The sequence below is a fragment of the Ursus maritimus genome, unplaced genomic scaffold, assembly GCF_017311325.1.
Source record: "Ursus maritimus isolate PB19 unplaced genomic scaffold, ASM1731132v1 scaffold_28, whole genome shotgun sequence".
Classification (NCBI taxonomy): Eukaryota; Metazoa; Chordata; class Mammalia; order Carnivora; family Ursidae; genus Ursus; species Ursus maritimus.
The window spans coordinates 4,988,748-5,010,491 of record NW_024425341.1 but is presented as its reverse complement, the minus strand read 5'-3'; the positions used below and the strand labels follow the sequence as shown (position 1 = coordinate 5,010,491).

The 21,744-nt window shown below is 37.8% G+C and overlaps 2 protein-coding genes across 2 annotated transcripts in view; both read left to right on the top strand.

Moving 5' to 3' along the window:
- Window positions 1-10,352, top strand: part of LOC103659148 (disintegrin and metalloproteinase domain-containing protein 5-like) — a 163,794-nt gene extending 153,442 nt beyond the window's left edge. The window contains exon 16 of the mRNA XM_040643170.1: window positions 10,198-10,352. Coding sequence (XP_040499104.1) covers window positions 10,198-10,352 — 155 coding nt within the window. The remainder of the gene's footprint in view (window positions 1-10,197) is intronic.
- A 218-nt stretch (window positions 10,353-10,570) lies between these two features.
- LOC103659149 (A disintegrin and metallopeptidase domain 3-like) overlaps window positions 10,571-21,744 on the top strand; it is a 122,477-nt gene continuing 111,303 nt past the window's right edge. The window contains exons 1-2 of the mRNA XM_040643169.1: window positions 10,571-10,668; window positions 11,102-11,184. Of these exons, the coding sequence (XP_040499103.1) occupies window positions 10,611-10,668; window positions 11,102-11,184 (141 nt within the window). The 5' untranslated portion in view covers window positions 10,571-10,610. The remainder of the gene's footprint in view (window positions 10,669-11,101; window positions 11,185-21,744) is intronic.

Genomic DNA, 21,744 nt, shown 5'->3' with positions numbered 1-21,744 from the left:
TTCTTATTTTCCTTTTTTGATTGTTGATTGTATGTAAAAACACAGCTGGTTTTTGTATGTTGATTTTGTATCCTACAACTTGGATGCATATGCTTATTAGGTCTGCCAGGTTTTTGTTTTTTTTTTGAATCTTTGAGGTTTTCTGTATATAAGATCATATTATCTGTAAACAGAAACAATTTTACTTCTTCCTTTCTGATTTTTATGCTTTCTATTTCTTTTCCTTGCCTAATTTCTCTGGTTAGGAATTCCAGTACCAGGTTGGATATAATTGGCAAGAATGGGCATCCTTATCTGATTTCTGATCTCAGAGGAAAAGTTTTCAACTTTTCACTTATAGGTATGATGTTAGGTGTGGGCTTGTCATATATGGCCTTTATTATGTTGAGGTATGTTCTCTCTATACCCACTTTGTTGAGTTTTTATATAAAATGGCTTTTGAATTTTGTCAAGTGTTTTTTCTGCCTCTATTGAGATGGTCATATGATTTTTATTATTCATTTTGTTAATGTGGTGTATGGCATTGATTGATTTGTGGATGTCGAACACCCTTACATCCCTGGAATATATTCCACTTGATCATAGTGTATGATCCTTTTAATGTATTGTTGAATTTGGTTTGATAATATTTTGTTGAGGGTTTTTGCATCTATATCCAGGATATTGACCTATAATTTTATTTTCTTGGGGTGTTCTTATCTGATTTTGTTATTAGGATAATGTGGGTCTCATAAAATGCATTTGGAAATGTTTTGTCCCCTTCTATTTTTTGGAAGAGTTTGAGAAATATAGTTTTTAATTGTTCTTTGAATGATTAGTAGAATTCATCAGAAAAGCCATCTGTCCTGGACCTTTGCTGGGAAGATTTTAATACTGATTCAATCTCCTTAGTAGTATTTGGTGCATTCAGATTTTCTGTTTCTTCATGATTCAGTCTTGGAAGTGTGTAGCTTCTAGGAACTTATCCATTTCTTCTACGTTGTTCAATTTTTGGCATATAATTGTTTATTGTAGTCTCTTATGATCCTTTGTATTATCGTGATACCAGTTTGAACCTCTCCTCTTTGCTTTATGATTTTATTTATTTGAGTCATCTCTATTTTTCTTGGTAAGTCTTGCAAAAGCTTTGTCTGTAAACTCTTTTCAAAGAACCAGCTCTTGCATTCGTTGATCTTTTCTACTCCCTTTTTAGTCTCTACATCATTTTTTTTCTATTCTAATCTTTATAACTTCCTTCCTTCTACCAACTTTGGGCTTAATTTGTACTTTATTTTCTTTATGTGTTAAGTTAGGTTGTTTACTCGATATTTTTCTTGTTTCTTGAGGTAGGCATTTATTGCTATGAACTTCCCCCTTGCAACTGCTTTTGCTGCATCCATCAGTTTTGAAACATTGTAGTTCCCTTTTCATTTGTCTTGCAATATTTTTTATTTCATTTTTGATTTTTTTGTTGACTTTTTGAGGTTCTTTTATACTCTAGATAAGTGTCCTATGTCAGATATTCAGTCTGAAACTCTTTTTTCCCAGTCTGAATTTTAATTTTTTTAGTCCTCTCAACAGGGTTTCTCACAAAGTGTGTATTTTAAAATTTAATAAAGTCAAATCTATTTTCTCTCTTATGTGTGTGGTTTTGGTATTAAAACTAAAAACTTTTTGACTAGTCCTAGATCACAAATATCTTCTCCTAAGTTTTTCTTCAAAAGTTTTCTAGTTTTACATTTTTCACTTAACCCTTGGGTCAAATTTTATCTAATTTTGTATAATGTATGAGATATCAGTCCAGGTTCATTCTTTTGCCTTTGGATGTTTAATTGCAGTGGCACCATTTATTTAAAAGGCTATATTTTTTTTCCATTCAATTGCTTTAGAAACTTTGTTAAAAACCAGTTGGGCATATTCATGTAGATTTATTTCTAAGATCTCTACTCCATTCAACTGTTCTAGTAGCTATCCCCCAGCCAGTATTATACTGTCTTGATAACTGTAGTTATGTAGGAAGACAATATCAAGTACAATGTTCACTTTACTCATCTTTTTCAAGATTGTTTTGACTATTTTTGATCCTTGGCATTTTCACGTACATTTTATAATTAGCTTGTCCATGTCTATACAAACAGTTGCTGCAATTTTAATAAGAATCATGTCAAAATTTACCTCTTTACTATGTTAAATGTTCCAACTCACGAACACATCTTTCCATTTATTTAGTTTTCTTTGATTTATTTAAATTTTCTGCATATAGATGCCAAAGAGTATATTAATTTTCCTAGAAATTATAAACAAATTCATTTTAATATCTATTTTCACACAGTTGTTGGTAGTAGAAATGCAATTAAGTTTGTGTGTTGATCTCTTATTATTGCAACCTTTCTGAACTTGTTAGTTTGAACAGATTTTGAGGGGGAAATGTCCAAAATTAAGGGAAATAAAAAGGAGAAAACCTTTGGGATAAAGAGCGTTGTGAAGATCTCCTTACCTAACACTATAAACGCAACACATACAAAAATAATAAATTATATTTCATCCAAATTTAAAAGTTTTATTTTGTGGAAGATCTCAATAGGAGGATAAACATACACACACACACACACACACACACACACGTACAGATCTTCTTCTACTTACTATCAGAAAGAGAAAGTAAGAAAACAATTCCATTGCAATGGTATCATTAGAATAAAATACCCTGAAACGCATTTAACCTAGGAGGTAAAAGACCTATACTCTGAAAACCATAAGACATTAATGAAAGAAATTAAACAGAACACACACACACACAAATAGAAAAGACAAAAAAGATATATCCTTTGTTTCCTTTTTACTCTCTTGCTTTCTTCCCCAGTACTTTGATGATTTCTTGTAGTGGTCTGTTTCAACAACTTTCTCTAAACCAATCCTACAAGAAATATTATAGGTAAGTCTTTCAGTGAAAAGGAGAGACCAAAGTGACAAAGACAAGAAAATCTCCAGAAATAATGACAAAACAAGAATGAAATGGCAACAAATACCTATCTATTAATAGTTACTTTGAATGTAAACAGACTAAACTCTCCAATCAGAAGATATAGGGTGTTAGGATGGATTAAAAAACAAGACACATCCATATGCTATCTACAAGAGATTCATTTTTGACCTAAAGATTGAAAATAAGAGGATGGAGAAACATTTCTCACACAAATTGATGTCAAAACAAAGCTGGAGTAACAATACTTATATCAGACTTTAAAACAAACACAGTAACAAGAGACAAAGAAGGGCACTATATAATCATAAAGCAGATAATCCAACATGAAGATATAACAATTGTAAATATTTGTGCCCCCAACATGGGAGCACACCCAAATATATAAAACAACTAAACAAACATAAAGGAACTCATTGAATATAGTACAATAACAGTAGGGGACTTTAACACCCCACTTACATCAATGGACAGATCATCTAAGCAGAAAATAAACAGTGGCTTTATTTTTTATTTATTTATTTATTTTTTTTAAAGATTTTATTTATTTATGTGACAGAGAGACAGCCAGCGAGAGAGGGAACAGAGCAGGGGAGAGGGAGAGGAAGAAGCAGGCTCCCAGCCGAGGAGCCCGATGTGGGACTCGATCCCGCAACGCCAGGATCACGCTCTGAGCCGAAGGCAGACGCGTAACGACTGCGCTACCCAGGCGCCCCTAAACAATGGCTTTAAATTACACACTGGAAAAATGGACTTAACAGATATATTCAGAACATTCCACCCTAAAACAGAAGAATATACATTCTTTTCAAGTGCACATGGAACATTCTCCACAGCACATCACATATTAAGTCATGAAACAGGTCTCAACAAATGCAAAAAGATTGGAGTCATACCATGCACCTTTTCTGACTACAATGGTATGAAACTAGTAGCCAACCAAAGAAAAAATTTGGAAAGACTACAAATACATGGAGGTTAAACAACATACTACTAAACAATGAACAACAACAACAAAAAATACATGGAAACAAATGAAAATGAAAACACCATTGTCCAAAACCTTGAGATGCAGCAAAATGGTCCTAAGAAGGATAGCAATGCAGGCCTACCTCAAAAGGCAAGAAAAATCTCAAATTAACAACCAAGGCTTACACTTAAAGGAGCTAGCCTAAAGCCAGCAGAAGGAAGAAAATAGTAATTAGAACAGAAAAAAATGATATAGAAACTAAAGAAAACAATAGAACAGTTCAATGAAACATGAAGGTGGTCTTTGGAAAAAAATTAATACAATTGATATACCCCTTACCAGGCTTATCAAAAAGAAAAGATGGGTGCCTGGGTGACTCAGGCAGTTAAGCATCTGACTCTTGGTTTTAGCTCAGGTCATGATCTCAGGAGCAAGAGTAAGCCCTGCATTGGGCTCCACACTCAGTGTGGAGTCTGCTTGGGACTTTTTCCCTCTCCTCTGCCCCTCCTCACCCTGTGTTCTCTCTCTCTCTCCAACAAATAAAATCTTTAAAAAAGAAAGAAAAGAGAAAGACCCCAAATATATAAAATCTACAAATGAGAGAAGAGAAATAAAAACAACCCCACAGAAATACAAAGATAAGAGAATATTTTTAAAGAGTTTTAGTTCTTTATTTTGGAGAGAGAGTGTAGAGCTGGGGAATGGAGTAGAGAGAGAGGAAAGAATTCAAGCAGACTCCATCCTGAACACAGAACCTGACAGGGTGCTCAATCTCACTCCCTGGAGATCATGACCTGAGCTAAAACCAAGAGTCAGACACTTAACAGACTGAGCCACCAGGTGCCCCCCAATTACAAGAGAGAATATTATGAAAAACTATATGTCAACAAATTGGACAACCTGAGGAAATGGATGAATTCCTAGAAACATATAAACTAACAAAAATGAAAAAGGAAGAGATAGAAAACTTGAACAGACCAATAACTAGCAAAAAAATTGAATCGGTAATTGAAAATCTCCCAACAAATAAGTCTAGGGCCAGACAGATTCACAGGGGAATTCCACCACAAATTTAAAGGAGAGTTGATGTGCTATCTTCTCAAAACAATTCCAAAAATGAGAAGAGGAAAGTAAACTTCCCACTTCCTATTATGTAGGCTAGCAGAATGCCCTGATTCCTAAACCAGACGAAGACTCCACTAAAAGAGAACTACATGCTAAGACCCCTGATGAAAATGGATGCAAAAACAATACATTAAAAAATCATTCACCATGATTGAGTAGGACTTATTCCTGGGCTGTAAGGGTGGTTTAATATTCACAAATCAATTAATGTGAAATACCACATTAATAATAAAAGAAGGACATAAGAAACCATATGATCCTCTCAATACATACAGAAAAAGCATTTGACACAGTACAATATCCATGCATGAAAAATCCTCAACAAAGTAGGTTTAGAGGGAACATACTCAACACAATAAAGGCCGTCTATGAAAAACCCACAGCTAATATTATCCTTAATGAGATATTAAAAACCGAGAGCTTTTCCTCTATAGTCAGGAACAAGACAAGAATGTCCTCTCTCACCACTATTCCTTAACATAGAACTGGAAGTTCTGGCCTCAGCAATCAAAAATCAAAAGAAATAAAGGCATCCAAGTCAGTAGGGAAGAAGTAAAAACTCTCAGCATTCCCAGATGACATGATACTATATGTAGAGAATCCTAAAGAATGCATCAAAATTGCTAGAACTGATAAACGACCGAGTTGTAAAATACAAAATCAACATACAGAAATTGGTTGCATTTCTATACATCACAATAATGAAGAAGCAGAAAAAGAAAATAAAGAATTAGTTCCATTCACAATTGGACCAAGAACCATAAGATAACTAAGAATAAACCTAACCAAAGAGGTGAAAGACCTATACTCTTAAAACTATAAAACACTGATGAAAGAAATTGAAAATGTCACAAAGGAATGGGAAGACATTCCTTGTTCATGGACTGAAAGAACAAATATTATTAAAATGTCTATATTACCCAAGCAACCTACACGTTTATTGCAATACAAACAGCATTTTTCACAGAGCTAGAACAAACAATCCTGAAATTTATATGGAACCACAAAAGCCCCGAATAGCTAAAGCAATACTGAAAAAGAAAAACAAAACTGGAGGTATCACAATTCTGGACTTCAAGTTATATCACAAATCTGTAGTCATCAAGAGGGTGTGGTACTTGCACAGAAATAGACACATAGATCAATGACAGAATAGAAAACCGAGAAATTAAACCACAACTATATGGTCAATTCATCTTCAACCAAGCAAGAAAGAACATCTAGTGGAAAAAGACAGCCTCTTCAACAAATGCTATTGGGAAAACAGGACAGCAACATGCAAAAGAATGAAACGGGACTACTTTCTTATACCACACACAAAAATAAATTCAAAATGGACTAAGGACCTAAATGAGAGACAGGAAACCATTAAAATCCTAGAGAAGAACACAGACAGTCACTTCTTTGACATTGGGCATAGCAACATCTTTCTAGATATGTTTCCTGAGGCAAGGGAAACAAAAACAAAAATAAACTAAAGGGACTACATCAAAATAAAAAGCTTCTGCACAGTGAAAGAAACAACCAACAAAACTAAAAGGCAACCTATGGAATGGGAGAAGATATTTGCTAATGACACAGCTGATAAAGGATTAGTATCCAAATATGTAAATTATACAACTCAAGACCCCAAAAATGAAGGATTCAATTAAAAAATGGGCAGAAGACATGAATAGACATTTTTCCAAAGAAGACATACAGATGGCCAACAGACACATGAGAAGATGCTCAACATCAGAGATCATTAGGGAAATGCAAAGCCAAACTACAATGAGAGAGTGCCTCACACCAGTCAGAACGGCAAAAATCAACAGTACAAGAAACACTAGGTGTTTCCTATGCAAGGTTGTGAAGAAAGTGGAGCAAGGGTGCAGAGAAAGTAAACCTTCTTGCACTGCTGGTTGGATTGCAAACTGGTGCAGCCACTGTGGAAAACAGTATGGAGGTTCCTCAAAAAGTTAAAAATAGAAGTACCTCATGATCCAGGAATTACATACTAGGTATTTACCCAAAGAATACAAAAATACGAATTCAAAGGAATTCATGCACCTTAATGTTATAGCAGCATTATTTACAATAGCCAAACTATGGAAACAGCTCGTGTCCATTGACTGATGAATAGATAAAGAAGAAATAGTCTATATATACAATGGAATATTACTCAGCCGTAAAAAAGAATGAAATCTTGTCATTTGCAATGACATGGATGGAGGTAGAGAGTATAATGCTAGGTGACATAAGTCAGTCTGAGGAAGAGAAATACCATATGATTTCACCCATATGTGGAATTTAAGAAACAAAACAAATGAGCAGGGGGTGGGGGAGGCAAACCAAGAAAGAGACAAGGATGTTGTCACACATATTTTGATATCTGTTTGGTTTCGGGCTTATACTATGCATGTAAAAAGTACTTGTTGAATTAAATTCAAATGTTGAGAATGCCTGTAAATTACGATGTCCAGCAAAAAAAAGAAAAAAAAAGGGCATTCAATACCAACGGTGCAAATACAGTAATGAATTTAAGTAATAAATATGTATTTCCCCTTTTGGTTACTTGACTGAACACGGAGATTTTTAGTAGAACTAGGAACAATCTTTTAATACTTATCCCTTCAATAACATATATATAAGACTTCAAAAGTTTGATCAGGTTATAGACAACCAGGAAGAAAGCTTAAGAGTAACATAATTTTTATATGTTAATCCCATCAATTTTCATATAATTTGGCAAAAAAGATAAAAATACTAACTTTAAGGTACATGGCAGTATTCAAATAAATTAACTGCAGTATACAACATGGATAACAGCCAAACTAATTGATTAGGCTATAAATACTTCCGTGAAATATGCAGAATTGGCTATTTTTAAGTTAAATTCCTTCTGTTATCATTTATTACCTGTACCAATATTTTCTTGATAAATAGACACTAAAATTAGATTTGAAAAAATCATTAAAAAGGAATATATATATTTTTAAAAGGCTAGCCTTCTCCATTTCCTCTTGTTTTCCTTTTACAAATTGAGAAAACAATCATTTGATTTTGCACATAAATATTGTATGTAAGGAAGGTAAGCAGAAGTGTTCCCAGGAAGGAGTACTCAAGAATTATCCAGCAAAAAAGTCCTTGCAAACTGAAATTATGCAAGTCACAACTTGCATATTTATCCAAAAAAATGACTGCTCTTTCCTAGTTATTCCCTTTGCCATACTGATAGGGGAAAAAGTTTACACTTAACCTTTTACTAGCCAGATTTTCCTAAGAAGCCAAGTTATACACAATGGAGTAAATCAATAATGGGAAAATACAGTTGTTCTTACAGGATCATTTCATAGTTGTGATTTCTTTTCTTTCTTTTTCTTTTCTTTTTTTGGCCTGATACTTTAAGTCCAAAACCATACTGAGACAGTAAAACACATATACACACCCATTCCATATTTAGCTTTTCAATGAGTTTCCTTAATCAGAGAGTTTTCTTTTTTTTTCACTGTTACATGTTCATATATTTTATTTTATTTTATTTATTTATTTTTTAATGTGAAGTTCGATGATTCATTAGTTGCGTATAACACCCAGTGCACCATGCAATATGTGCCCTCCTTACTACCCATCACCAGCCTATCCCATTCCCCCAACCCCCCCTGAAGCCCGCAGTTTGGTTCTCAGAGTCATTAGTCTCTCATGCCTCATTCCCCTTTCTGATTACCCACCCTTTCTTTACACCTTTCTTCTCCTACCAATCTTCCTAGTTCTTATGTTCCATAGATGAGAGAAATCATATGATAATTGTCTTTCTCTGCTTGACTTATTTCACTTAGCACTATCTCCTCCAATGCCGTCCATGTTGCAGCAAATGTTGAGAAACCATTCTTTTTGATAGCTGAGTAATATTCCATTGTATATATGGACCACAGCTTCTTCATCCAATCATCTGTTGAAGAGCATCTCGGTTCCTTCCACAATTTAGCTATTGTGGACAATGCTGCTATGAACATTGAAGTGCATATGGCCCTTCTCTTCACTACGTCTGTATCTTTGGGGTAAATACTCAGTAGTGCAATTGCTGGATCATAGGGTAACTCAATTTTTAACTTTTTAAGGGACCTCCACACTGTTTTCCAGAGTGGCTGTACCAACTTGCATTCCCACCAACAATGTAGGAGGGATCCCCTTTCTCCACATCCTCTCCAACAATTGTTGTTTCTTGCCTTGTCCATTTTTGCCATTCTAACTAGCATAAGGTGGTATCTCAAAGTGGTTTTGATTTGAATTTCCCTGATGGCTAATGATTTTGAACATTTTTTCATGTGTCTGTTAGCCATTTGTATGTCATCATTGGAAAAGTGTCTGTTCATATCTTCTGCCCATTTTTTTGATTTGATTATTTGTTTCTCGTGAATTGAGTTTGAGAAGTTCTTTGTAGATCTTGGATACAGTCTTTTATCTGTAGTGTCATTTGCAAATATATTGTCCCATTCCGTGGGCTGCCTCTTAGTTTTTTTGACTGTTTCCTTGGCTGTGCAGAAGCTTTTGATCTTGATGAAGTCCCACAAGTTCATTTTCTCTTTTGTTTCTCTTGCCTTTGGAGATGTGTCTTGAGAAAGGTTGCTGTGGCCGATGTCTTAGAGGTTGCTGCCTATGCTCTCCTCTAGGATTTTGATGGATTCCTGTCTCACATCGAGGTCTTTATCCATTTAGAGTTGATCACAAAGACAGCATGGTACTGGCAAAAAAACAAACACATAGACCAATGGAACAGAATAGAGAACCCGGAAATGGACCCTTGGCTCTTTGGGCAACTAATCTTCGATAAAGCAGGAAAAAACATCCAGTGGAAAAAAGACAGTCTCTTCAATAAATGGTGCTGGGAAAATTGGACAGCTACAAGCAAAAGAATGAAATTTGACCACTCCCTCACACCATACACAAAGATAACCAGAGAGTTTTCTAACAAACAAAGTTATCTACCAATGAAGACCTTAGATACCACTTTTTTTACTCTTCATGTGTCTGCACGTATGTGTATGTGTTTTGACCTGCGGCTTAAATTAGAAATCCAGCAGTAGATATGGTTAAAATAGGCAACTGTATGTTACCAAACACACTGCGAACTTCCATTTTCTGTTTTCCTTCACTACAGTAATTCAGCCATTGTGCCAGAAAACTATGACCTGGACTATTAACATTGCCAAGCGCTTCACCAGCAAATGGCCCATTTCCAGAGAAGAAAATGCACTTTATGACCCTTACATCATTCCTGAACTCGCTTCCAACATCCGCGCTTTGGAAAATTAAGCCCAAACCCACGAGTGCACCAGGACAGGCAAGCCTGTGCCTCAAGCGCGCAGTGGGCGGTGGGTGGGTGCTGGAGACTGCGGCTGTGCGCAGGGTCCGCAGAGGGGGCGGGGTGGGTGGAGCAGCCACACCCCCTCCCCCGCCTCCTGGCTGCCCGCGCAGACACCCGCCCCACTGGCCGGGATAGCAGGTCCCGCGCGAGCCGCCGCGGTTAGGCAGCCAACAGCCACCACCGTGGCAAGGCCGGCAGGCCCCACAATGCTGTCTCTCCTGCTGATCCTCTCAGGCCTAAGCCGGCTGACCTCCGCGGGCCCTCGTGAGTGAAGGACCCTGCTCCATAGAGGGCCACTTGTCCCAGAGCCTCTGGGCGTGGCGGGCCCCAGAACCTCGCTCCAGAACCCCGGGTCTGGTTGGGGAGAGCCCAGCGTCTTGTCAGAGCCCGCCTAGAGTCAGATCCTCCTGGGCCTGCTGCTTGGAGGGCTCAGAGCGGGACTGGGACAGTTGCCCCTCACTTGCCTGACCCTGCACTTGGAGGAGAGGGCGCACATCTTCTGGGAGGTGGGGCCTCCAGAGCAGCACTTCTTCGCCTGCTGGGGCTGAGGTCAACATGTCCCAAAAGGCTCTGGATGGTGGAGGGTCATGCTCCAAAGTGGTTAAGTTGGAAGAGTGACGTGATGTGAGAGGACAAGTGAAGAATAAGGACGCTGCCAAGCACTGGGGAATGCTCACACATGTTTTCCTTGCTGTAGATCCTGAAACATCACTTCTACAAATTACAGTGCCGCGGAAGATTGGGACAAACAGCAGCGACGGTGAAGTTTCAGAAACGCATGTAATTAAGAAATCCCTCTTTTAAGTTGTACTTTTATACTTATTTTTGTGACAGAGTGTGCGAGTTAAGGGGGAGGGACAGAGGCAGAGGAAAAGTGAGAATCTTAAGCATGCTCCCCACTGAGGGCCGAGGTTGATGGGGGGCTCCATCTCGACGGGAAATTGTGACCTGAGCTGAAATCAAGATTCAGGTGCTTAACCAATTGAGCCACCCAAGCATCCTGTGGAAATCCCTTTTTTAAAATGAATACTTTATTTTTATTGGACTACATGACCCAAATCAATTCATGCATATTCCTTTGAAATTTTTTGTTCTAATTACTGTGTTAAAGAGTCATTTTGTCTCAATGAAAGTGTTTGATTTTTCTTTTCATTTCCTAATAAACACTATGAAACTTTTTAAAAACCAACTCAGAAAAACGTACCCCAAATTCCTGTCACACAAAATAATATATACAGATTACCGGACTTTTTCTCTAGAAAATATGTGCATTTAAATATTTATTCCATGTATATGAGGTCACAGTAATATTTACCTTGTAACATGATTTTTAAAATGACTAAAGAATTTCTTCATGCCTATATTTGCATATATAATCTGATTAAAAAGTAAAGCACATACATTGTAAAATTAAATCTAGAGAGCACACAGAGTTGTTAAGAAGTGAATGTCTGCCTTGGTTTCTAAAGGTAGTAAATTTGAACTGAATTAATTTTTAGAGACGTGCACACTCCTGCACATATATTTTTAATAATAATATATGAGTGTGCTCATTGACTTTTAATTTATTTATAAAGTTAGAATTTACTTTGATGATCATAAATACAGCTTTGTCATTATTTTTCATAACTGCATGATCATCTCATTATATGGATGTAACATCATTCTTTGTCAAATTTAAAAATGTAGTTTTTAAAAATATTTATTTATTCGAGAGAGAGAGAGCATGAGCATGAGCGGAGGGAGAGGCAGAGGCAGAGGCAACAGACCGAGGGGCAGAGGGAGGGGGATAAGCAGACTCCCCGCTCAGCAAGGAGCCAGAAGATGCAGGGTTGGATCCCAAGACCCTGGGATCATCACCTGAGTGGAAGGCAGGTGCTTAACCGCTTAACTGACTGAGCCACCCAGGCACCCAAACATGTAGTTTTATAAGCCTTCTTGGATAGTCATTTCCATAGGATCGATGGGCAAGTCATTAAAAAAAAATGATAAATATTGCAAAACGTCTCATAAAAGTTGTGTTAGTTGACTCCCATTAACAAAAAATAATGACACTTACCTACTTGAGGGCTTTCCAGGCTTAGTTCTCATTTCTTTTAACATGAACATGAAAATGAATGCTTCACTTTTAACTGGCATTTTTTAATTAAGTCTTAAGATAACATGCCTTGATGTATATTGCCTATTTGAATCTTTTCTTTCTTGTTAATTTCTTTTTTTAATTATAATTATAATAATATTTTTTTATTATTTTATGTTAGTCACCATACAGTACATCACTGGTTTTTGATGTAAAGTTCGATGATTCATTAGTTGTGTATAACACCCAGTGCACCATGCAATACGTGCCCTCCTTACTACCCATCTCCGGTCTATCCCATTCCCCCAACTCTCTCCCCTCTGAGGCCCTCAGTTTGTTTCTCTTGTTAATTTCTTACTGATTTTGTTTCTTTTTATATGAATTAGAAGTTTTGGTTAGGACATTTTGATTTCAAGAAAGAAGGTTGATGTAAAGACACAGAGGCATCTGCTAGGAATCCAAGTATTGGAACCTCAGTGGCCAAATCTAGGAGGAGCATTGAATTACTAACTGGAAAATTGTTAGACAGTGGGGCAGGTTTTATAGACTGAGTGGTCTGTTCGACTGTCTCCCTTTATGGCACCAAAAAAATCTGGTGATTATGTGTTCGTAAAAGCTATTACACCGAAAATAAATATCCAGAGAGTTTAAAATGTTAAGAGGAGTATGACAACTACTGCGAAAATGCTAACCAAAAGCAAACACAAGTATCCATGAGAAAAACAGAAAAAAATCCACATTTAGTACACACACCAGTACACCATTGTGAGAGATAAGCATCATTACTTAATAAAATATTTAGTTCACTAGGAACATATAAAAATTCTAAATTTGTATGTATTTAAAAATGCTCTCAGCATATGTAAGAACTGATTGCAGTAGAGGGAGAAATTTTCAAATCTATGTTCATAGATCTTAAAATTTTTCAAATCCATTTTCATAGATCTTTTCTCAAATGTTGGTTTTTAAATCATAAAAAGATTCATAAAGACAATTTGAACAATAAAATATTTTATTGATGGCTTTATATAGAATTGAACCCATCACCCTGAATATATTGTTTTTTCCTCTCTGCTGTTCGTTAGGGCTCACTAGACTCTATAGGGAATCATCGTGAGGCTTTTATGTAATGGCAAAGCATATGATACAGCAAGAGAAAGAGAATTCAGGCAAATATCAGGAATTCAAGAAACATTCCTATGAACCCAAACTCTGCTTCTGGAACATGCTGAGTCCCTGGCTTGAAGTAGCGAGACTTATGGGGGAAATTTTGGCTTTCAGAGAGCTCCTTAAAAAGCTTTCAGTGACTCTCAGTAGCCAAGCCAGCCTTGTCAGCCTAGGTAGGGAAACACTAAAGAAGTTAACCTTGGCCAAGAGAGTACTTGAACCTGAAAAAGTACCTTACAAATCTCACTGCCTTTGTCTTAGCTGAAAGTGAGAAACGTCCAGAGTTCTAGGCAAACCCCAGAGGTAAAGATAGTGTTTTTCTGATCCAACTACAATTCAACTTTATCTCTACAGTAATGATGCACATTCTTCTCAGGAATATGCATATTATTCAACAAAATTGACAAAAGGAAAAAATCGTTAAAAATCAAATATTACCAATACAGTATCTGGTATCAATTCAATTAAGTTAAATCTTTAAAAGTTCTAAAAATGTATATGGAAATTTAAAAATACACTTCTACATTATTCATGGGTTGAAGAAGAAATCCTAAGTCATAATGTATATTAAATGATAATGGATGAAATAGAAGAATTACAACCCCAAATTCAAGTCATATTCTGAAGATGACATAGAGGCCTACTTTATAATTGTTTGCAATTTTGTTAATTTTACTCCTGTTTACACCCAAACAAAATATGTAATGAAGAAAACTACAGATTAAAAGGAGAAAGAAATAATATCACAATAATTTAGGGAGATGTTGACACATCTGTTTTTTCTTTTTTAAAGATTTATTTATTTATTTTAGAGAAGGGGAAGGGGCAGAGGGAGAGAGAGTCTTAAGCAGACTGCACTGAGCAGAGAGCTGGACATGGGGCTCCATTTCACACCTCCAGGCTCAGGGAGCTTAGATCATGACCTGAGCTGACATCAAGAGTCAGATGCTTAACTAACTGCACCACCCATATGCCCCAACACACTTTCTTCAATAGCTGTAAACTTACAGAAGGCTGAACATGAGAAGGATTAAAATGACTTATGCAGATAAATTTAGGAGGTCGGAAAAGATGGTGGAGGAGTCGAGGACCCCTTTTTTCAGCTGGTCGCCTGAATTGAGCTGGATATCTACCAGATCATCCTGAACACCCATGAAATCAGCCCTAGACATAGGAAGATACATCTGGATCTCTATAAATGAACATCTCCAGTGCTGAGTATTGAGGTACAAAGCGGGGAGCCGTGAACCTGTGCACAGGTATCAGAAGATAAATAGAAGGGGGAGGGAGCCCCCACGCTTGGGTGCTGGAAGCAGTAGCCACCTGCACTGGGGAGCAGGCCGGACTGGCGGACTGGCATGCACCCACGAGAGAGCAGACTGAGACCCGGAGCCTGGGAACACACACACCACTAGACTGACAACCGGAGTGCCGGAGCACGCACTGAAACTAGACCGAAACCGTGAGCCTGGGATCGCACACGCATCCAAACTGAGAACCGGAGCTCTGGAGTGCACACTCGAACTAGACTGATACCGGGAGCTTGGGAGCGCACACACAACCAAACTGAAAACCGGAGCTCTGGAGTGCACGAGAACCACACTAAAACAGGGAGCTTGGGAGCACACGTGGGGATCCGGGGACAGCTGGCAGTGTTAGAATCACAAAGGACAGAGATGGATGGGCCCTGGTAGGGAGGACTGGGAGAGTGGCTATGGGGAGCACAACCCAGGATGCTATGAGGTCTTTAGCAGCACCAACAGAAAAGAGTTAAAATGGCCAGGAGAGCTCAGTGGAGAGTGGACTGTGATCTTTCTGTTCTGAAACAGAGGCTAGGATATGGCCACTGTGGCTCTGACTCTCAGAAGAGTCACAGAAAACTGCAAGGGGATGCTGCCAGAGAACAAAAGCCTAGAAATACTGGCTCACAGTGTGCGCATCCCCATCCCCCCTCGCAGGGGGCAGGGAGACTTTACACAAACAGGGTGGCCTGAGTATCAGTGTGGCAGGCCCCTCCCCCAGATGGCAGGCTGAAAAATCAAGAAGCCCACATCCTTAAGGTCCCTATACAACAAGTGCACAGTGCCTGGGTCCTGGTCAATAATTTGAGGTCTGTGCATCCCCACAACCTCTCCTTATTAGAATGACGAGGAGGAGGAATCTTCAGCAAAGAAAGGAGACAGAGACTGGGACCTCTGCCACATAACTGATGGATATGGATATAACCAAATTGTCAGAAATGGAGTTGAGTAACAATGGCCAAGATGATGTTTAGGCTTGAAAAAAATATTAACAAAAATATTAATGAGAATGTAGAATCTCTAAGGGCAGAAATGAGAGTGAATCTGGAGGAAATTAAAAATGCTATGAATGAAATGCAGTCTAAAATGGATGCTCTGAGGGCCAGGGTAAATGAGGCAGAAGAACGTATTAGTGAATTGGAAGATGGGATGATAGAAAAGAAGGAAAAAATGGAAACTTGGCTAAAAAAATCCAATCTCAAGAATGTAGATGGGAGATTATTCACTCAATGAAACATTCCAATGTCAGAATCATTGGCATCCCCAAGGGGGTGGAGAAAGAGAGAGGTCTAGAAGAGATATTTGAACAAATTGTAGTTGAGACCTTCCCTACCTTGGCAAAGGAAACAAGCATTCATGTCCAAGAGGAAAAGAGGACCCCTCCCCAGATCAATGACAACAGACCTACACCACGTCACATAATAGTGTAATTCACAAATATTTAATCCAAGGATACAATCTTGAAAGAGACCAGGGGGAAGAGAATCCTAACCTACAGAGGGAAAAATATCAGAATAACGTCAGACCTGTCTACAGAGACCTAGAAATCCAGGAAAGGTTAGCAAGGCATATTCAGAGCTCTAACTGAGAAGAACATGCAGCCAAGGATCCTTTATCCAGCAAGGCTGTCATTCAGAATGGATGGAGAGACAAGGACCTTCCAAGACTGGCAGAAACTGAAAGAATATGTGACTACCAAGCCAGCCCTACAAGAAATATTAAGGGGGGGGGGTTCTATAAAAGTAAAAAGACCCCAAGAGTAATACACAACAGAAATTTACAATCTATAGAAACAAAAACTTCACAGGCAACATGACATCATTAAAATCATATCTCTCAATAGTCACTTTCCATGCGAATGGCCTAAATGCTCCCATAAAATGCCACAGGGTTGCAGATGGGATAAAAAAACATGACCCATCCATTTGCTGTCTACAAGAGACCCATTTTGAACCTAAAGATATATCCAGACTGAAAGTGAAGGGATGGAGAACCATTTTTCATGCCAATGGACCTCAAAAGAAAGCTGGGGTAGCAATTCTCATATCAGATGGATTAGATTTTAAACTAAAGACTAGAGATACAGAAGGACACTATATTATTCTTAAAGGATGTATCCAACAAGTGGATATGACAATTATAAATATATATGCCCCCAACAGGGGAGCTGCTAGATACACAAGCCAACTCTTAACCAAAAAAAAAAGAGACATATAGATAATAATAAAATAATAGTAGCAGATCTCAACACTCCGCTCCTAGCAATAGACAGATCACCTAAGCAGAAAAGCAACAAAGAAACAAGAGCTTTGAATGACATACTGGACCAGAGGGACCTCATAGATATATACAGAACACTACGCACATGGAACTTTCTCCAGAATAGACCATATTCTGGGTTACAAAACAGGTCTCCACCGATACCAAAAGGCTAACATTATTCTCTGCATATTTTCAGACCACAATACTTTGAAACTGGAACTCAATCACAAGGAAAAATTTGGAAGAAACTCAAACACTTGGAAAGTAAGAACCATCCTACTTGAGAATGATTGGGTAAACCAGGGAATTAAAGAAGAGCTTAAGCAATTTATGGAAACCATTGAGAATGAAAACACATCAGTTCAAAACCTTTGGGACACTGCAAAGGCATTCCTAAGGGGAAAATACATGGTCATCCAAGCCTCATACAAAAGAATAGAAAAATCTAAAATGCAGTTCTTATATTCTCACCTCAAGAAGGTGGTGCTGGAACAGAAGAACAGGCCTAACCCATGCACGAGAAGTCAGTTGACTAAGATTAGAGCAGAGGGACGCCTGACTGGCTCAGGTGGTTGAGCTTCTGCCGTTGGCTCAGGTCATGATCCCAGGGTCGTGGGATCAAGTCCCACATCAGACTCCCTGCTCAATGGGGAGCCTGCTTCTCCCTCTGCCTCTGCCACTCCCCCTGCTTGTGTGCTCTCTCTCTGACAAATAAATAAATAAAATCTTTTAAAAAAAGAAAAGATTAGAGCAGAGATCAATGAGTTAGAAACCAGGAGCACAGATCAGATGAACAAAACTAGAAGCTTGTTCTTTGAAAGAGTAAATAAGATCGATAAGCCACTGGCCAGACTTATTCAAAAGACCAGAGAAAGGACCCAAATTAATAAAATTATGAATGAAAGTGGATATATCACAACCAACACCAATGAAATAGGAAGGATCATTAGAAACTTTTATCAACAACTATATGCCAATACATTAAGCAACCTGGAAGAAATGGATGCCTTCCTGGAAACTTATAAACTATCATGTCTGAAACAGGAAGAAGTTGATTATTTAAGCAGACCAATTAATTATAAAGAGATTGAAGCAGAGATCAAAAATCTCCCCAAAAACAAGAGTTCAGGGTCTGATGGGTTCCCCTGGGAATTCTACCAAATATTCAAGGAATAAATAATACCTATTCTCCTGAGGCTGTTTCAAAAAATAGAAACAGAAGGAAAACTACCAAACTCATCCTATGAGGCCAGTATTACCTTGATCCCCAAACCAGGTAAAGGCCCCATCAAAAAGGAAAATTACAGACCAATATACCTGATGAATATGGACGCCAAAATTCTCAACAAGATCCTAGCTAATAGGACTCAACAGTACATTAAAAGGATTATCCATCATGACCAAGTGGGATTCATCCCTGGGACGCAAGGGTGGTTCAACATTCGAAAATCGATCAGTGTGATAGATCACATCAATTAGAAAAGCATCAAGAACCATATGATCCTCTCAATTGATGCAGAAAAAGCTTTTGACAAAATACAGCATCCTTTCCTGATTAAAACCCTTCAGACTGTAGGGATAGAAGCTACATTCCTCAAGTTCATAAAAACCATCTATGAAAAGCCTAAAGCGAATATCACTCTCAATGGGGAAAAGCTGAAAACCTTTCCCTTAATATCAGGACATGACAAGGATACCCATTATTATCAACATAGTACTAGAAGTCCTTGCAACAGCAATCAGACAACAAAAAGGGATAAAAGGTATCCAAATTGTCAAAGAAGAAGTCAAACTGTCTCTCTTCACAGATGACATGATACTGTATATGGAAAACCCAAAAGAATCCACCCCCAAACTACTAGAACTTATTGAGCAATTCAGTAATGTGGCAGGATACAAAATCAATGCTCAGAAATCAGTTGCATTTCTATACATGAACAATGAGACTGAAGAAAGAGAAATTAGGGAATCCATTCCATTTACAATAACACCAAAAATCATATGTTATCTTGGAATTAACTTAACCAGAGACGTAAAGGACCTATATTCTAGAAACTACAAATCACTCTTGAAAGACATTGAAGAAGACACAAAAAGTTGGAAAAATATTCCATGTTCATGGATCGGAAGAATTAACATAGTTAAAATGTCTATGCTACTAAAAGCAATCTACACTTTCAATGCCATCCCAATCAAAATACCAATGACATTTTTCAAAGAACTGGAACAATCAGCCCTTAAATTTGTGTAGAACCAGAAAAGGCTCCAAATCACCAATGAATTGTTGAAAAGGAAAAACAAAGTTGGGGACATCACGTTGCCTGATTTCAAGCTATACTACAAAGCTGTGATCACCAAGACAGCATGGTACTGACACAAAAACAGACACATAGACCAATGGAACAGAATAGAGACCTCAGAAATGGACGCTTGGCTCTATGGTCCACTAATCTTTGACAAAGCAGGAAAAAGCATCCAGTGGAAAAAAGACAGTCTCTTCAATAAATGGTGCTGGAAAATTGGACAGCTATATGCAAAAGAATGAAACTTGACCACTCTCTCACACCATACACAAAGATAAACTCCAAATGGATGAAAGACCTAGATTGAGACAGCAATCCACCAAAATCCTAGAGGAGAACATAGGCTATAACCTCTTTGACATCGGCTGCAGGAACTTCTTGCATAACACATCTCCAAAGACAAGAAAAACAAAAGAAAAAATGAACTCACGGGACTTCAACAAGATAAAAACCTTCTGCACAGCCAAGGAAGCAATCAAAAAAACTAAGAGGCAGCCCACGGAATGGGAGAATATATTTGCAAATGACACTACAGATAAAAGACTGGTATCCAAGATCTACAAAGAACTTCTAAAACTCAATACATGAGAAACAAATAATCAATTCACAAAAATAGGCAGAAGATATGAACAGACACTTTTCCAATGAAGACATGCAAATGGCTAATGGACACATGAAAAAATGTTCAAAATCATTAGCCATCAGGGAAATTAAAATCAAAACCACACTGAGATACCACCTTATGCCAGTTAGAATGACAAAAATGAACAAGGCAAGAAACAACAAATGTTGGAGAGGATATGGAGAAAGGGGAACCATGTTACACTGTTGGTGGGAATGCAATTTGGTACAGCTACTTTGGAAAACAGTGTGGAGGTCCCTCAAAAAGTTAAAAATTGAGCTACCCTATGACCCAGCAATTGCACTACTGGGTGGGTATTCACCGCAAATATACAGACATAATGAAGAGAAGTGCTATAGGCACCCCAATGTTCATAGCACCATTGTCTATAGTAGCTAAACTCTGGAAAGAGATGAGATGACCTTCAACAGATGAATGGATAAAGAAGATGTGGTCCATATATACAATGGAATATTACGCAGCCATCAGAAAGAAAGATTAGCCAACATTTGCAGCAACATGGATGGACTGGAGGAGATTATGCTACGTGAAATAAGTCAAGCAAAGAAAGACAATTAGCATATGGTTTCACTCATTTATGGAACATAAGGAATAGCAGGGAGATCGGTAGGAGAAGGAAGGGAAGAATGAAGGGGGGGTAAACAGAAGGGGGAATGAACCACGAGAGACTATAGACTCTGGGAAACAACTGGGCTTCAGAGGGGAGGGGGGTGGGGAATTATGATAGGCCAGTGATGGGTACTAAGGAAGGCACATATTGCATGGAGCACTGGGTGTTAAACGCAAACAATGAATCATGGAACACTACATCAAAACTAAGGATGTACTGTTTGGTGACTAACATAACATAATAAAAATTATTTTAAAAAACACATAAATTTAAAATGCAAGAACTCTTATGCATTCATCATGAATAAAATATATACACAACCAAAAATAAATAAAATGACTTATGCAGAAAATTATACCCAATGACGGAATTCAAATTCTTTGCAAATGCAGAAATTGTACCCACATTGACCATGTGCTACACCATGAAGAACGTGTACGTTTTATGATTATGTCACAGATAAGGGTTATTGGGGATATAGTCTCTGAGAAGATTCCTGGGAAGGCAGTTTTTTAGGGTATGCTCTTGTGATGAGCCCCTGTGGAACGGGAGTGGAGGAAGTGAGAAGGGGGAGACAGAGACTCAGTCACATCTTAACATAGTGTGAAGCTAGCATGGCCCATTAGTATCTGGAGTTGAGGTGAGGGAACTTGTCATTAAATGTGGGCTGTCTCAGAAAGTTGTGACTTGGTGTGAGGTGACCCTCTGTAGCTGAGGCAATTCCTAAAGGGAACAGGGAGATGAAGAGTAGGGGACACTTCCTTTAATCTTAAAAGGGAACCTGTGTTTTATTTTTAATTTTTCAATATATTTGGGCTAGAAATTGCAAAGTAGAAAAAAGATAATACAATTCAAGTTTCTTCAAAGATTACTCAACATTTCTAAATGTAACCATTTTAAATTAAAATTTCGTTATGAAATTTTGTGACTAGTACTCTTAGTTTTGAAATAGATAGAGACTCTTTGATTTTATT